Genomic DNA, 19,815 nt, shown 5'->3' on the forward strand with positions numbered 1-19,815 from the left:
TGCTAAACTTTCATATCTCACATTCTTTCATATTCACAGAATAGGAAAAAAATTTTCTTTGGAAGTTTCTACAATGTAACCCTCCTAGGAAAGATCAATTTTAGGAAGTATCTATACTTTAACTGAGCTGTAAGAAGGTCAGGACTATTAACTCTTGTATTCAGAGGCCATATGGTTCTTAGGGGCAGTGTGCTTTAGTTAACAAATTGTTACTGTGGATTAATATCTGTAAAATTCTAATATATTTTCAGAAATCTCCTATCTAATTATTGTAATGTATGTTTGTTGGGCTAGAACTGATTATTAGCAAAATGAATGAACCTGATTGTTTTTGTATGTATTTACATTTCATCATTATTCAGCTTTATTTACTAAACAGTCTTTTATATTTCTTTAATAAACACATATGTGAACTATGTCATGATAATACTTGTTGTTACACATTTAGTTAGAGAAGTAATGTAATTGGCCTTAGTATAACTGACACTTTTGTCTGTTTTTGTGATGTATATAGTTTTTGTTTAATTTATAAGTACTATGAGATAATTATAACTTTTCAACTAGTTTTCATACAATTGAACCAAAACTCAAATACACTGTCACTATAATGTAGTAACAGTTTGAATACATATTTTGTATTCAAACATTAACACACACACACACAGATATATAAAAGGAATATCTCATTTATCAGACTTCATAGAAATGCAATAAAGTGTAAAGTAATATACATCACAACTAATAAATGTGGCTTTACTTTGTAAACCATTCATATATGGTTATACTGTTGGTAATATTATGTGACTGATCAAATTATTATCTGGCTATAACAAAAATTAAAGAACTAACAAATCCAGTGTAACCTTTCTGAAACAAAAAATGTGATGAGTATTGTTCTTTTATAAAGTTTCATTGTAGTGTTTGGAAAAATATTACAAACTTAATTTCATTGCACACCTAACTTCAGGTACTATAGAAATCCTGTTTTTTAATTTAAATTTTGTACACAGCTATTTTTTTTGTATGCATATCAAATTATCACTTGTTTTTTATTATTGTGTTACATTTGATCATAACTCTAATTATCTGTTAGTGAGGTTGAAAACAATTCTCAGACCTTTTATTAATTGAATTTAACTTATAATCTTTCATTAGATTACTTTCTGAATATCACTTTTAATCAAGCTTATTACATCCCAATTCTATATGATTGATACTGTAAACAGTTTGTCTTTTGTCTTCTCTGTAAAATGTTATTAGTGTATAGAATTTATTTTCAATGATATTTCGTATTTCAGTGTTTTTTCTCTTTGAAATAATTATAGTTTAATTTAAAAAATCAATTCCTTTACTATACAATATTGATAAGCACTGTATTATAGTACATCATGATACCTAGAAAACATCACCTTTTGATGTTTTGGTCTTTCTAAGATAACTTAAATAACTTTAGAAAAGTGGCTTGCTGCGTGATATCTGTATAATTCCAAACTATTATATCATTCTGTGTAACTCAGCAATTTCTTTTATGTTTCTTAAGTAACTTAAACTTGCAATAATGTTTATGTGATTAAGTTTAGATTATTGTATTCCACTATAAATCAGGATAGTATATCTTATAAACTACTAATTTGGTTTACAATTTTTTATTACAGCTGCTTTGCCAGGAAACTTTTCTCAGGTTGGACTTCATCAAAATCAGAGCTCTTCTACAAGACAAGTTGAAGGTGATTTTGTTAGTGATTAGTTTTACTTGGTCAATAAATTATAGATTTCTGTTAATACCATTAGAATAATGTTAAGCTACATGCTAGAGGAATTTTTAGCACCAACCAAAGCACAAATCTTCTTTCCTCCAATTATGAAGTACTGTTGCAGCCCATTTGTCAGTTCATACTCCAGGTAATGTGGCAACATCCCTAATTCCAAATTATCAACCACGGGGAATCAGTAAGACAGCAATAACCATTTTTACTTTTTATTATATTTAGTTATTATTATTATGTATAATTTTTATTTTAACATCAAGTGTCCAATTTAACTAAGAGGAAAAAATGAAGACCAAGATTGCTAATTGCTTCTTGCCACAATAGCAACAGGTCAAACATAAGCCTAATTTAATATATTATTGTAAAAACTAAAGTTAGTCCACTGCTCTAATATTAACCCTTTAGTTAGTGGTAGGTAAAAATGCATATGTAAAGACTTCTTTACAGTCACATTCAACATTCAATTAAACTATTTTAAATGTATGCCAATAAACTTAGCATCAAAACATAATTAATAAATAAAATGTTAATGTTATATAAGTTTTAATTTCAAAAGATATATTTTAATAAATTATCAATCTTCATTTCTCTATATCATATGACATTTGTTTGTTCTGAATTGCCCAAATTAAATATTTTTTCCAACATTTTTGAGATTCTAAATTTTAATGCAAATTGTAGGCTTATAGTATAGATATTTCTAAGACATAATCTAAGTTTATAGCCTTCAAACATCTTGATTTTCAAATATAAATCACAAAGTCAAACCCACATGTCACACCATCTGTTACATACTGCTTTTCAAAAATTCCAGTAATTCTCTTTGACATTTGTTAACACATTATTTATAATTAATAGAAATAGAAAATTTTATAAGAAAGTACATAATAGGCTTGCTCATGCTCCTAACTGCTTTTCAATTATTTAGCTCACAGGCTTAAAGTTGCTACCACTGAGTTCACCTCAACTGTGAGAGGGAAATATTCTAACACTTATAGCTTAGTTAGAAAGCCAGTGAAATTATATATATAGTTATGGGACATTGTATCTTTTGTATGTTAATTATTTTATATTCCTAATAAAATATTTGGAATGAAATTCAGTAACGTACTAACAATAACCTTACCAAAGGTTAGGATTAACTTTTATCAAGATTATGAGACTTCAACAGCAAAAAGGGGTACAATACCCACACATAAGTACTAATTTCTTGTTTTTGTGTACGTTTCATTTATTGTTATAAAAGTAACAAAAATAAAAAATTTGAAACTTGTTAGGTTATATAAGAAAAAAAAATAAATGAAATAAAATTAAATAGAAAAGCTTCTCAGCCATATATGTACATAAGCTGCATGTGCATTACATAATTCAATACTTTGTTTTACCATAATATTAGCCTTTTGCTTGGTGGATGTTTATAGTTTTGTTACACATTTAGTATACTCATGGTTCAAAGAGCAGTAAAATGAAAAAAATGTAAACTGTTACAAGCATGAAGCTGTTGGGAATAAGTAATTGTAATTCATTCTAGAAAGAAAAGGGGTAATTTATATTTATTTTCTATTTCTTTGTGGTGGTAAAATAACTGAGTCAGTATAGTGTTAGGGTAGAGAAAATAAGAGATTAAAATATAAAGTGTTACTGAAAAGTAATAATTGGAAAAATTAATTTAAATTAGTTGAATATTTTAGTGACAGTTGATTCAATTGTAATTTCAGTTAATCAATTAGTTTATATGATACTAATAAATGTAATCAATCACTGCTCCTAGATAAATGATTAAATAGCCTAGGTATAATTGTATGAAGTTTGAATATGTTCGTTTTTTTTTGTTAAAAAATCAAAGCTGAAGTTATCTGAACTTAGAGTATGCGCAGTCAGGATTTTTAAGAAGAGCCTAAAAGATATTAATCATTGTAAACCATGGTAACACGGTACTGTACTTACATCACATGCATTTATATAATTAAAACTGAAATATTTTAACACGAGTTTCTGTTCTAAGTTACACTATGTAGTTTGCAGAGTAGAACATTTATCTATCAAATTCAATTTTTGCTCAGTTCCAAGTAATAATTTTTTTCCAACACGAAAATATGTTGAATATAGACTGTAGATACAAACCGATATATTCATACAAGATTATGTTACCAGTGGAAATGAACAGCTAGATGACAAAATTAATAAGTTTTCAATATTTTATTAGTGGTGGTGTTTAATAAACATAATAGTTTTATATGTTATCACACCTCTTTCTGTAGCTAGTAAATGTTGTGATTAATAACAAATGAGGATATATCACTATAAAAAGTTTTCACATAATTATAATAAACTAATTTAATTATTTTAATGTATTTTTGTTTAAATTCAGCAAAGTATTTCATTTACTACATTTATATATAAATACCAAATTGTACATTTGCTTGTCCTATAATGGCAATTAAAACTAATGATTATAGCTTAGATTTCAAAAAAGATTTAATTTTTGTACAGGACCAGAAGGTGCCAACCTGTTTATCTACCACCTTCCCCAGGATTTCACAGACAATGACCTTGCCCAAACCTTTCTTCCTTTTGGAAATGTGATTTCTGTTAAGGTCTTCATTGATAAACAGACCAACCTCAGTAAATGTTTTGGTATGTTGAAATTTACTCTTTGTTCATCAGTTATTCAATACCTATGATTAACAGTATATATAATTTCTAAAAAGATATTTCACCTTTTAATAGATTTAATTTTGGATTACTTGTATGTTATTTTAACAAATATTATATTGTAATAATATTAAACATGATGTTTCATATGACATTAGCTTAAAAAAATATCTTTTAAACAACAAAATAATGTGCTTTTATGTTGCTGTAAACTGAGTAGTAGGAAATTTCCCTCCCAGTTTCAAGTTGGATCACTTGATGTGTTAATTTGACTGTTATAAGATTGTGATCAATATTAACCCTTGTGCATGGGTGGAATTCAAGGTGTGCAAGTCATGACCTTACACAGAGCTACATTCAAAATGTAATTAACTTTATTATCAATTTATGTAAATAGACTTGGAAACAAAACATAATTTATAATTCAAATGTTGATATTATATAAGTTTATGTAATTTTGAACAGAAATATTTAAATATATTCTCAATCTTCTCTGTATCACATGACACTTCAATCCCAATTGCTAATAAATACTGTCACAAAAATAATTCAATAATCAAAATTAGGTTTTTTCAAATATCCTTAATATCTAAATAATAAAAATGCTGCTATTATGTTTGTTGTTAAGCACCAAGCTACATAATAGGCTATCTGTTCTCTTCCTAATTTTAGCCTATAATTCTTTTCTTTTTCTTCAAGTATGTTCAGCTGTAGTGACTTGGGGGAGGGGGGGTCTTAATCTGTATATATTGTTTGTGGGATATCACAGTTTGAATTATGGAAGAAAGAGATCTTGATATGTTCTGGTTGATGAGTCTCTTAAGCCATCCAAGAAGTGTGCTGTTGCTAGTGGCAGGGCAAATAGGATTTTAGGTTGTATCTACAGAAATATTGATTACAAGTCTTAAAAGGTTAAAATGTTATTGTACAGGTCATTGGTTAGGCTACATTTTGAGTTTTGTGTTTAGTCTTGGGCTCCTTACTGCAGAAAGGACATTTAATTGTTGGAAAGGGTTTGGAGGAGAGCTACTAGGAAGACAGTTTTATTTTTCTAACAGGATGGTTGAGGTGTTTTTGTTTGTTTGTTTGTTTTTTTAGGGTTTACTTTAATTTAGTGAATAGGAAGATCTGTACAGATTTAAAGGTCCCTTAATGTTATGTTACCATATTTTTTGTTATTATCTTGAAGGTACCATAGTTTATGGAACAGTGTACTAATCAATTAACAAATACATCTAGATGCCATGTTTTAGAAAGTGAAAGAGTTAATTCCTAATGCAAAGAAATTTTCCAAGTTTTCAAAATTAAATTTCAGCAAACAAACTTTGCTTGAGTCTCACTCTTTTCAAACAAACACTAGGCTCTCAGTAAAATAATGCTGGTTCAATAAAATCATAAATTCAGTTTCATCATCTGTTGCCTTTTAAACTTAACTAAATGAGATGGAATCAAGTATGAAAATAAATGAGTCAACTGTATTGTATTAAAGCAATAAAAGATGAGATATGAGCCTAAACTTGTAAATTAATACTTTTTAGAGTATGTCCAAAGCTAACCAAACTTTGTTAATGACAAAGAAAATTTTGCATAAGACCTATTGTAGATGATTTAGACTTAGTAAAAAAGAAAATGCTATTATGTTAGAAATTTTGTTAAGTTTGTTTTGTATGGTATTCAAAAGTTTATCTACCCTCCATATATTTTTTACATAGCATGGAACAAATATTAAAATCTCAGCAGATGAAATAGTGATCATATTATCTATGTTAATTCAAAATAATTAATTTTTTCTGCCTGAAAGTATTATAAATACAAAGCTGATACACTTGCTTGGTTTGCAAAAAAAAAATGTTGTCTTTGGTGCCAAGAGACTTGAATTGATTCATGAAGTTCCAAGATGATACACACTTCTGCATACAGAAAGCTCTCTTCTTTATGCATCTGCCTTAAAGATTTCCATGCCACCAACCTTTAGACAATTCCCACCTAATTTCACAAGCTTTCTTGTGAATTATGCTACTGCAGAATGATGTTATTATGCAGCAAAAGCCCTCCACCAATAAGAGGGCAACACAACCTCCCTGCATGCTTTTGCACTCGTGAATTTTTTATTCTTTTCCTCAGCACTGAACACATCAAATGTTTTTTCATTTGCCAATTTAACAAGATTTGTGATGTTTAGGGAACCTAAGTTCCATCTTTCTTTCTTCAAACTATGAACTCACTCTCAGCTGGGATCAGCCTTCTCCCAACTGCCTGCAAGCTATGGAATTTATAGTCACTAGTATTCACACCCGTTCTGTTTGGAGACCATGGCTTCATGGGGATTGCTTATTCCTCAGTTGGTCTTTGTGTGACCAGAAGGATGCCTTACTTGAATCTTTGACCTCATTGGTTCTCCTGTCCCTTTCTCTATTCTAGTATTTGTATGAGTGGCTAGACCAATCCAACATCATCATCTGTGTTCCGTTACGTTCACCCAAACTGGACCTACACCTCTTCACTGATGCTTCCCCCTCTTGTTGGGGAGTATTCCTGAATGACAATTTTACATATTGCACATGGATGGGTCCTCCTCCATCGAACTTCTGATAGACTGTCAGGTATGATACCATTATTACCACTCCTAGTGGATCATTTTATGTTCCATTCTGACTACTACTAGGTATTTCCTAAAATAACTGCCATGTGAGAATCTGATCCAGGACCCTTGCTTTCAAATCCTGGACCTTCTTTATTGAGCTTACCTTATACAGGGTGCTATGAACTGGGTGGATCGCCTTTCTTGGCTGAGATGTGTTTACCTGCAGAATTCTCTCTTTTTCCCCAGTTTTCCCATTGGGGGTGTGCTCTCTTGGAACTCCACTCATCATTGCCTTGCCAACCTTCTAAGTTTCATGCTTCTGATCATCTGTTCTCCATCCCTCAACCCTGGCTGTTGCTGCCTTTTGCCAGGTCTGGTATTATATGTATATTTCATAATACCCACTTTTCTGTCTTTTACTTTGGGTCTTGGCCTTGACTCAAGTCACTCTTTGTTGTGTCCTCTTGATGATATCCCTCTGGTTGGCTTCCCTTGGTTCTCTTTTTTATGCCACCTGACAAACCAACCTCCTATTATCCTGCTAATTATACACTTTATTGATTCAACATCTTCCAAGTCCTCTCCATCAAGATATTTTGTCCTTTCACCTTCATGTTTGAATTTTTCCAGTCCATGAACTGGACTTTCCAATTTGGTAATTTTTTCCTTTTCTGTTTTGGGTGTCCTTCTACCTGATCATCTACCTGTACAAGAGGCATTGCTTTTGATATTGGTCCAACCATTGCCACCTTCCTCCTTATCATCCTACCGTCTGATATCTCCTTTCCTTTTACCTGACTGTTCACCAGGGTTCAGCTGTCTCCACCATTGCCAGTTATCGATTGGCCTTGTCTTCTGTATTTCACCTTTCTTGATACCACAAGGGGTTTCCTCCCCAGTTCTCTCCGCCTTGTTCTGGTCCTTTCTTATGTTACCTGTGCCCCTTCGAGCCATTGGCAGCCTGCAACATCTACCACTTTTTTTTCAAACATATTCGTCTTACTGTTTGCCTGTCATCTCATCCCATACTCCTTTCTGTCATTCTTATATTTGTATTTCTCCAGACTGGTCCTCCCTACCTAAGTCTTCAGCTACTCAGGAAGGAGACTGCTCCCTTTCTCCCCTCTGCCTTCCTTCTATTTCACTCTTTTACGACCCATTGCATTGTCTCCAGTAACAAACTTTTCTGACTGAAACAGGATCTGGATATTTACTCCAGGTCTCCCCACTGCAAATTCCCCCCTCACACATACACACTTTTTCTTTGAGTGGATGATGGGAAACCCTTAACACTTACCAGTTCCTAGCTGCTGGGGTGGTAGAACTAACCACTGGAGCTAGAATAAGGGGTGCCAATAAATTGGAAGTGTGGTAGTGGTGACATTATCAGTTTAGCATAAATCATGATTACACACACTATGGCATGAATTCTGTGCTCTTCTCATGAAGCTGGTGTCAGTCCAAGAGTCTGACGGTAAAGTTTGGGTGAGCATGCACCAACATTACACACTCATTGGCATGAATTAAGTGCCCTCTTTCTACAGCTGGTGTTGGTCCAAGAGTCTAACAGTAAAGTTGAGGCAATCATGCACTAATAATTTCTGTGCCCTCCTCCCACAGTTGGTGTCCGTTCAATAATGTCTGATGGTACAGTTGAGGTGTGCAATATAAATGGTCTGAATGCTCCCCAACCATGCTACATATATTGGCTCTCCACTTGGGTGGCCATGTTTTCATTCTATCCATACACATAACACATGTAGCTTGTTTGCCACTTCCTCTCTTCCATTCTGGAAGAAAAGAATATCCTGGAAGAGATAAGATGTGGTCTCCCATGGATGTGTCCCTATGGGGCCCCTGCCATTGGATGTCACACTCCATGGGATTCCTTTTGGTGCTTTTTGAAGGGAATTCATCTAGGTAACTTTTTCACAAGTCCCTACTCCATATCAATGCTTGATTCTAGCTTTCTGTGTGAAGAGGTGTGTATTATATTGGAATTTTGCACATTCCTTACTTGAAAATATATTTCCGATAGATACTTACCTCTGTACACACTTCCCATCCTTCTCCCCACTTCTGGTGCACTTTAGACATACTTGTCCTGTCAAGAATGAAAATTCATGAGTGCAAAAGCAGAGAGGGAGTTAGTGAGCAAGGAGGTTGTGTTGCTCTCCTATTGGTGAAGGGCTTTTGCTGCATAATAATGTCATTATTCAGTAATGCAATTCACCAGAAAACTTGCACGATAAGGTGGGAGTTACCTAATGGCATGCAAATCTCTAAGGTAGATGCACAAGGAAGATAGCTTTCTGTGTGAATAGGTGTGTATCAGAAATACATTTTCAACTATGAAGCACTTCGAACCTAATATTCATGTATGAGTATTTAAAATTATGTCTATAGGTTTTTATGCTTATGTTTTGCTACTGCTTTCATTTTTTTCTTAAAAGGAGCAGATTTATTGTAATTTTTATTGAAAGCACAGAATTCAAAAATAAGATACTTTATTAAGACTTATTTTGATTTTGAAATACTAATTTTTGAGTTAATTTTATATTTTTTGTATAGACAGCAATTTTAACACCAATCAGGAGCTTTTATAGATTTGATTACATTGTAATAAGTATTATATAGATTTAATTGTATTGTAATAAGTATTTTATAGATTTAATTACCTTCTAATAAAATGTTTTATAGATTTAATTACATTGTAATAAGTATTTTATAGATTTAATTACCTTCTAATAAAATGTTTTATAGATTTAATTACATTGTAATAAAGTATTTTACAGATTTAATTACATTCTTATAACGTATTTTATAGATTTAATTATATTGTAATAAAGTATTTTATAGATTTAATTACATTGTAATAAAGTATTTTATAGATTTAATTATATTGTAATAAAGTATTTTATAGATTTAATTACATTGTAATAAAGTATTTTATAGATTTAATTACATTGTAATAAAGTATTTTATAGATTTAATTACATTGTAATAAAGTATTTTATAGATTTAATTATATTGTAATAAAGTATTTTATAGATTTAATTACATTGTAATAAGTATTTTCCCAAGAAATGTAAATTTACAATTTTTTATTGCAGGTTTTGTCAGCTATGATAATCCTGTAAGTGCTCAGGCTGCCATCCAAGCAATGAATGGTTTTGAGGTTGGCACTAAGCGACTCAAAGTCCAACTGAAGCGATCAAAAGAAGGAACCAAAGCTTAGTAAGAGGTACCAAATACCTTGGCACAACACACTACCCATCCTTTGAAGGGTATGTATTTTGTCTCTGGTTTTGTCACAGAAGTCCAGAGGAAGAAATAATACAATATACACCCCATCAAATACATCAAATTTATATGATTTGATTTTTATATTCCATACTCATGCCTCTTTTATGTAATAATGTTTCTTTCTATTTATACAAGACATCAAATTACCGCTCTATAATCTGTATCTAAAATGTTTGAAAACTGTTTTAAGAGCAAAATGAAATTTATAAAAATTATATATTATGTAAATTGAAGTAGTCAACACATAATAGTGAATGTCATAAAAAAACATTGTAAAGTGAATTTTCTATGAAAAATAAAAGTGTGCATATTTTTGACACACAAGGTATTTTCATGTCCAAACATTTTCAGTTAGTGTTGATTTCAGTATCAACAGTACAGTTTTTAATATAAAATAGAAGAATACACTAGTGATGTAACTGATAATCCCATGCAGAGTAGAAATCACTCAAAAGTCATAATCTTTTAATGTTGGTTTGTGATTTAGTTTGTTCTTTAATTTTTACCAAAATATTTCAGTTCTTACTGGTGTATAGATAAAGAAATAAAATTATTGGACACTTTTAATGTTACTTTTAGAACTAATATCAGGCTGTCTACACAGTAGTTACAGAATTTAAGTAAAAATTATAGGATTTAGACAGTTTAATGAATTTAAAAAGTTGGCAGTATATTTATATATATATATATATATATATATATATATACTGCTGTAGATATTGTTGTTAGAAGAGTATCATGGTAAACTCTTTCATGCCTGTATGCAGGCTGCCTCAAGTGCAACATGAAATTAAAGCAATTATTGAAAGTAAATTTGTAGTCCTTTTTACACAAAAAAAAACACTTCAAAATTGAAATTTATTCAGTAAGCAGTTATTCGTTTAATTTTATACATAAAAACTAAATAAAAATGGAAATTTTAGTTTGGTTTGATTTCATTATACCTTTAAAAACTCGTTAGTGTTTGTGAAATTATTGAATTTTCTTTTGAGAATAATATGGCACTTGTAGCCTAGGATGAAATGCATTGTAGTTTTGAACAAAATACCAATAATTTGTCCTTCTAACATGAATACAAATGTAAGTATTTTGATTTTTGATCTAAACACATCGTGAAAAATGTGTCTGTGTTCTTTAGAAATGGCTACCACTTCAGTGGAGATTTGTGTAGCCATCATATCTGAGTGTTAAAAGCTTAACTTTGTGTTGCTAGTAAAAAGTTATTGTGAACAACTTGCACTACATTTATAGTTCTCATTTATTTTTCAAAGTTTGTAAAAAGCTTCTTTATTGTTTTATACTTCATTTGGGTCATGATGTTCAAGTATGAATGAAAGACAGCTGGTTTGTTAGACCACGTTTACATTAGGTCTTTTAGAACAAAGAAAATCACTAAAAAAATGTAAAAAATTATTTATAAAGGAATATAAAATGGGTTTAATGTTTATTAATAATGTTGGTATGGTAATAGTTATTTTAAATGTATGCCACTGATTCTAAATGCAAGGAAACTGTGCAGTGTGTAGTTTTATAAAATAGAAACAGTTGGAAAGTTTTACAAGAAAGTGGGAAGACATAGAAATCGGTAACTGAAATCTATAACAAAGATGAGCATTTTTAATTTTCTTTTAAAAAACTTACCACAATGGAATCTTTTCTAAATTTCAAAGCTGCAAACTTATTCAAATATCAAATACAGCACTTTATTTTGTAGAAACTACATAATCTGTAGAGAGTTCAACTCAAGTTTCAAACTATTCTATTCAGTAGTTTTTTATTGCTATGCAATAAAACAAGCCATACAAAAAGGTGTATTAAATCAGTGTTGTTATCTGAAGATTTACAGATATACCCATTCACAGTAGAATAACCATAAAACAGCCAAAAACCCAACATTACTAAGCAGAAATAAATATGCTTAAAGTAAAGCTGAAATCACAGACAAAAAGTAAGTATTAAGTAAAACAATGACATTACTGAAATATAGATGAAATTATTCCATTTGAATCAATGTTTTCATCATACATTGGAAATAAGTTAACTGACAAATTTATAAAGAGTAATTTTTCCTTGCACAAATCTCTACTATTTAAGATGACATTGACATTACAAGGTGGGATTATTTATTTATGGTCAAAAGGCTGAAATGCAATTGACAGGTTAAATGTCAATGATTAATACATTTAGATGTTTCTTAAACCAACATTAGAGTTTACTATAATTAGCAGGTTAATTTTAAAACTTGTAGAATTAGACTGGTAATTAAAGGGTTAATCTTAAAACCTATAAAATTAGACTGATAATATTGAATCCTAATTTTCTCAGTTTCAAATCAGATTTCAAGAATGTTCATTAAACAGGTTTTTAACCTGTTTTTAAAACAACCTGGAAAAACTTTTATGCTTTTGTGTAATTGTCTTGTTTCAGTGTAAGGCTTGAACATAAGATGATAAATTGGTATCAGACAAAAATTGCACTGCATGTGAAATGCTGGGTTAACAACTGTTAATACCAGTGTTTTTGGATTTTGATCAAACAAATTTTACAAATAATTCTAAGGACGTATGAGTGAAAGCAAGAAAGAATGCATAAATATGTGAACCATAGTATCTGCGATATCCAGTACCAATTTATAAACCAAATGCCTGGGCTCATCAGGCTGGCTGGGTTACCACAGACAGAAATAGTGATCTGGACCAGTGTTTCCCAAAGTGGGGTCCATGAAACGTTTTTCAGGGGGACTGCCAAAAAATGGGCCGAAAACAAAGATGCTTAATTAATTTTAATTCTAAATAAACAATAAGCCAATAAAAAAAATTATGTTGAATTAATTAAATTAACAGATCGCTTCATATATTAAAATGAAAATAAGATAACCTTACATAAAATTAAGTGTGTATTTAACTGCTGATCAGTCTACAAATTTAACCCAAACATAATAAACTGTTAATTTTCTAATTATAGTACATATAAATTGATAAGAAAAAAAAACACATTAAATTACAAACATACAATTTAATAGAAAAAGTACTTCATAAATATCATTATAGTTCATTACTAATTATTTTTGAAATTGATAAGTCACATTTTAAGGTATTTTTATTGGTTGGGAGCCTCAAACTTTTTTATTCACATCAAGGGAGCCTCAGACTAAAAGAGTTTGGGAACCATTGGTTCTAGACACTATTTACATCACCATTGAAATATGCTAAGAAAGTGAACTGTAATTATTATCAATCATATTAGTCATTTACTAATCAGAATTAGGGTGATTATACTTCAGTTAAGTTTTATATAATTCATAAGAACTAGTGAATCACTAGCTAGTCATCTTGTTCCTGAAGCGAGTCAAGCACCCACAGTGTCAATAGTGGAAGTCTACATAAGTAATTCTAAGAATTTATGGTTGAAAGCAAGAAATAATATTATGTCAACCATACTATATCTGCAGTATTTAGTGCCAAACTGGCCTTTCACCCAATAATAGTGCTCATTATACCAGCTAGGATGCTCTTGTATTAAAAACAAATGATAACTTGCTCTTAAAACTAATGTGGAGCAAACTAATATTGCTGTTATTAATGCATGCAAAGTGAAAAAAAATTGAAATCACTTTTATATTTTAGCTTTGTTTCAAACTAAGAGATTTTCTTTTGTTAAAGATTATCATAGTTATCATAACACAATGAAACAAATTACATTGAATATTAACTCAATTATAGTAAAATCTATTTGGCTAAGTCTTTACATTAGATCAATGAGAATGACTTTCCCAATTGTAATTACATCTTGGTTAACAAAGCAATCTATTAAAGACAATAATTTTTGACCAGGGTTACAATTTAAATCAATATAGTATCCCTTATTTCAGCTTAGGAATAACCAGAAAAAACTATTTAGATATAGACGTAGTCTGTGTAAATTCATGAAGAAAAAGACAGTTATTCAGAAAGCATGTGCAAAGGGTTTTTTTTTTTTTTAACCATTAATATAAACCTTAATTCTCTCCTCAATACCTTACTTAAACCCAAATTTTCCTAATAGACTAATACCCAAATTCTGTGTTCAAAGCTGCTTAAATTCTGCCTTAATTTCTACATGGTACATTCCCTGTTCATACCTTGTCATTCACAGCCAAACATTAGGACAAGAATTGATTTTCAAAATAAACCATTACAATGCAATGAAACTTTGTGATATAACCATGCTTGATCATATCTTAATTAGCAATAACCATTTGCATTTTTTCAGTTTACAGCAGCTTATAAATGTTTTATGCATTTATTGCTTTAAAGATGGTAACAGGTTAATTCAATTATTATAAAGCATTTTTAACCATTAATTAAATTTTTTGAAAATTGTTGTACCTTAAGTTAGTTGAATCATAAAATATTTTTTAAAGTTTTATACAGGTAGTTTTCATTTTATTTACAGACAGTTAGATGTATAATTAAACTTAGATCAAATTAAATTACTTTTATTACACAACAGTACTTGTTATAAAGCATTAATCTTGCCTTCAAAATTCAAATTAAGATTTTAAAATATTTTAACATTTTCTTCAAAAATGTAAGAAGTAACAAATTTAAATATAATTGCCATTTCCTTTTAGAGTAAATATAAATTATCTTTGGTTTGATAAGTTGGTGACGTCTTTTTTAACCATTAATTAACTTTCAGCCTGGCGTTCTTGTCATCTTCTGAAAACTACTATGGAATTCACAGTGTTTCTGTTGTTCCATAACTAGGTATGGACTTCCATATGCCAGTTTTTCTGTCTGGCTGCTATTCTCAGACTTGACACTGTTCTTATATATAAATTATCTTCTTGAATATCTTTAACATACTTATAAACCATAACATTCGTTGAAATTCCCACAAGAACACTGATTATTTTTTTACATCAAAGAACTTGTCTATCACATAAATGAGGTGCGAATGCTTAGAAATAATGTCATCCCTTAGATCAATTCTCCACTTAGAAGGGAAAACACATTCCCTACTCAAATATTGTTCACAGCATCTAAGTTTTGTTGTATATCTTAACAGCAGTCTGTTTTGTATCATTGTATATCTTTGCCAACATATGAAGACTAAGTGCAGCCCATACTTACTGATTAGGCAACAACTGAATGAATGTATGTTGTAGAGTGTTATGTTATACTAAGTCTAAGCTACTATTAGGATGAATGTCCTATTTAAAACAAAAGACAAAGTGGCATTGAGCTTATTATTAATAACCAAAACAAACTGCTGACAGTTATAAAAGCTTGTATCATTCTAATCACATCATCTAAGTTATTTATGCACTAAATTATTTATGTGTGTTTGGCTTTGTTGATTACAGTGTCTAATAGCATGCTATAAACAAGCACCATCAATACTGCAATTAAACCCACTAATTACGGCTGGAGTTTCTTACATATTCTACTTAGAAAATTAGTGATTGTACCCATTATTTTGGAGTATCATTTAAATAGTTTTGCAACAAGCAAAAGTTTGAAGTACTCAATATGATGTAATATGTGGACCCCATTTATAGTGAATGGTATAAAAAACAATTCAGTGATCATAAAGTTAAAACTCAGCAAAGAGCTACTCATCACAGAGAAAGAATATTCCAAGCTTGTGGGAGAGAACGATGAATTGCCTAGAAGTATTGTTAATAAATAAGTATGTTTTACAGGCTTTGTGGGATTGATCAAGAAACTCGAAACTTTTATTTACAAAAATTGTATAAAGATTTCAAAGTTATGGTGCTATGTTTTCAAGTAGATGTACATAGTAAAACACATAAGCATGTTAATACAATTACTGTAGTATGGTAGCTGTTTGACTCTTCTTTTGCTGTGACTGCATTCGAGAAACTGATGACTTCAGTTGCTCATCTCTTGGGAAATCATCATTGCATACATCATCTTTATGCTGCACCTTGAGTTCACAAACTTCATTTTAACGTGTAATGGTGTAGTTTGATTCAGACACAATGGACATCAATGTGTGTCTGTAAGGTTGCTGTATTCTTCTGGAAGAAGTAATATCAAGAGTACCATGTTTTTTATACTCTGCTATCAGGGCTGTGAATCTCCATGTTGGATGGTATACCGAATCAATCAGGATATGTAGATCACAGTTTTGAAAGCATTCTTTCAGGGTTCATTTTATTCCACATATCCTTGAGACCTTTCTTGAAAATTTTAATGACATTGTCCTTGTATCAATCTATATACTTTTGGCCATAAATTTTACTGTATGGTGGATGTAACCCCGAACCAAGAGTAAATTCCTCCACAAAGTATCTGGAATTTGATTCAAAACAATCTATTTCTTCATTATCCAAATTTAATGCCATATCTGGAACTGCGTTGTCTTGTATCAAGAAATCAGTGCTCCTACTGTCAGTTAAGTCCACTACATGCTTCAATGCAAATGAAACAATAACTTTGTTGGATCTGGAGCTTTTCATACATGTTGTACCTTCATTTTCAGTGACAAAAATCATTGTTGACAAATAGTAGATTTGTCATCTTCTTCAAATGTATATCCCAGTCTCTCCAAAGGTATTCCAGATACTTTCAACTCCTTTATCTTTTGTCATGAAGCTAGTTCCTTGTAGGCACTGTGCATAAAGATATAACAAAAACATGCTTCAACTTCTGCTTCTTCAGTATTTGTGTCACTGTCAAAGTCTTTATCATTAGCTTTATCAGTCACATCTCCATCAACAGCACTATCACTGTCGTATGAATTTGACTCATTATCGTTGTCACTACTGCATCCACCATCATCACCTTCAGAAACGTTCTCATTTTCAAATCATATGTTACTACATGTCTCGGAAGCATTGGATTCTTTTTTATCAACAATGATAAGATGTTTACTGGAATATTTGTAAATATGAATTTTGTCATCAACAAATACAGCTTTTTTGAATTATGGAAGTTTATTGAAGAACTCAAAAGTAGCTTTGCACTTCTGCATCAGTTCAACAAATGAATTTTGACACAACATAAATAATGAGACAGTGTACTCTTTAAACCACCTTTACATTGCAGAGCTGTTCATAGTTCTTTTGGGGATATAACATTGAATCCCATGTTGACAAAAGTCATCACATGCATCATCGCTACTGCATAACGTCCATCAATGCACCCCTTTCCATCTTGAGTTACTGTGTGCACAAAGGATTTGATGTTGATATTACAAGATTTCATAATCAGAAACATACCAAAAAGCAGCATTATATTTTGATAGCATTTTGCATTGTCTGACTGAATGTATACCTTCTTTATATTTGGAAAGTCGTTTGCTATCCAATCTTGTTTCGAATTACCAAATAAGATATGAACATAGCATGATATGTCATACCCATTCATGCTTGAATCCTCCAACATATTTTGGTCATTTCAAGTGTAGATTCTGCATCCTTGCCAACTCCTCCCTTTCTTGCCATACTGCTTGATAGTCTTCTCTTGAAAGTACATGGGTTCATATTTCATCTTGTAACCCAGAACCAACAAAGCTTCATCAGACTCCAGCTTATCATGTTTCTGCTGAATTTGATTTTGTTGATTCATGCATTTGATAACCCATGAAGAGCTTGAACTTCTCTCTACAGTCCTTCAATAAAGGAATATGACATGGGTCAGTATATTTCACGATGAATTCTATCCCGCGAAATGGAAATTCACACTTTTTGCAGTTGTTAGACAATACAGCTTCGGACTTCATATGTCCAAGTCCATAATTGATGCCATGATCTTCGAATTCATATTTCAAGAAATATTCTATTTTGTGAACCTGTATCTTGCACTGCTCATGTTTTGATTCATCATCAACTGTTCGTACTGTTCTCCAGAGCAGCTCTAGATTGTTATAAAGCAACATGCCCAATGCATAGTCAACAACCCTGCGTGCCTTCTAGGTAAATGATGTCAATGATTTTAGTATTTTCATGATTGATGAATACCTGATTCTGCCTAATCTGGATGGGAAGTTTTCTAAGTAATCTCTTCAAATATACTCCAAAATCTTTCTTGTAAAGTGAGGGAATTCCACCTTTTTACCATCCACAATAAAATAGTTTGTTCCTCTTGACAACATTTTGATATCCCTCAGTGATAGAATAAATTCCTTTGCAGTTTTTACAAAGCCTTTATCATATCATTGAGTGTGTCAAACTAGTGGTTAAATCTCATCACCACAAATCAAAGAAGTGTCTACATCCAGTCTCAAATGTTTTGATGTCAATGTTCAAGAACTCACACTTACAGATTAGAGCTAGGAGAATTTTCTGTGGAAGCGATGTTTGTATTTTCACCATCTCATTGCACTTTGATTCTGATTGAGGGGTAATGTTCACAACAGCAAGCATCAGACCTTTGGGATCGTTGGACAAAAGGACTGAACAAGTATATTGCATGACAGATACACAGAACAAAACTACTCTCTTTGCCTTATGAAACAAACTAAATTAAACCATGTTTCTGCATGTATCTTTGCTTGGCAAGTTTTGAGTCGTATTCACATCCGTCCCAAAAAAATTTCAAATATTGCCATTACTATGCTTCTGTTTGCTTCTTTTCCTTCTCTGTGCTTTTACATTAGAAAATTGATTCCATGATTCAGTGTTGCATTTACATCATATGGATCTGTAGTTTCATTAACTTCCCCATCATCTGAGTCGATTTTGTAATTTACTTCTCATATCCATTTCTGAATTACCATTTGCCTCTTCCCACCATTTTCTTTTTAGTTTTAATGCAAGAAATAATCTATCACCTGAAAAACCACAATGGCTGCATTTGAAGCATATTCCATAATGCAGATGCTTGTATTTGCATGTCAGATGCTCCACGAGAGTTCCCTTACTGTTCCCTACCATACTTTTCTGGACCTGGCTGTTAACAGAACCATTGATTCAGTAAAAACAGTGCCAAGTGGTCATATTGCAGCTAATGTGAATTGTTAAGAAATACTGGCTTTCCACTAAAACATGATGCATAGGGTGAAGGAATATCAGAGGACAGTCCCCAGACTAAATATAATTTTGATTTTCCTTTTAGGTCCAAATGAACACTTTCTTATTGATGTGGTATTTTCATGTCAAACCAGTTTTCTTAGAGCAATAACAAAGGTGCACAGGATAGCAAGAATTTTAACCAAGTTATTTATTACAAAAAATTCTCAATTCTCTATGTAACTGAGTTAGTGAAAAGGAAATGAGAGACTAGACAGTTTTACAAGAACACAACGGACATTCTTTATTCAAATACAATTATGGGTACTTGCTTGATATGACAAAATATGGACTCCTTTCTCTACAGACTGTCATGGTTCAGATCTTGTTCAAGGTTAACTAAACCTTGTATTTCTTAGGTAAATTATAATGTCTGTCTTACTCATGGCAACTAGTTCTGCCCATGTATCTGATCATTCCCATTTGAAAATAGGAGGGATTGTAATCTCAAGATGTCACCTGATCATTGGAAGACTAGGTTT

At 31.3% G+C, this 19,815-nt stretch overlaps 1 protein-coding gene across 7 annotated transcripts in view; it reads left to right on the forward strand.

Annotated features, from left to right (window-relative positions):
- The window catches only part of LOC106458298 (CUGBP Elav-like family member 2), a 199,517-nt gene that overhangs the window by 171,005 nt on the left and 8,697 nt on the right, over positions 1-19,815 (forward strand). For all 7 annotated transcript variants that reach the window (XM_022384614.1, XM_013917802.2, XM_022384587.1 and 4 more), the window contains 3 exons: positions 1,656-1,727; positions 4,263-4,406; positions 10,122-10,295. In XM_022384614.1, the coding sequence (XP_022240322.1) occupies positions 1,656-1,727; positions 4,263-4,406; positions 10,122-10,246 (341 nt within the window). In that variant the 3' untranslated portion in view covers positions 10,247-10,295. The remainder of the gene's footprint in view (positions 1-1,655; positions 1,728-4,262; positions 4,407-10,121; positions 10,296-19,815) is intronic.

Source organism: Limulus polyphemus, unplaced genomic scaffold (assembly GCF_000517525.1).
Source record: "Limulus polyphemus unplaced genomic scaffold, Limulus_polyphemus-2.1.2 Scaffold21, whole genome shotgun sequence".
Taxonomy (NCBI): Eukaryota; Metazoa; Arthropoda; class Merostomata; order Xiphosura; family Limulidae; genus Limulus; species Limulus polyphemus.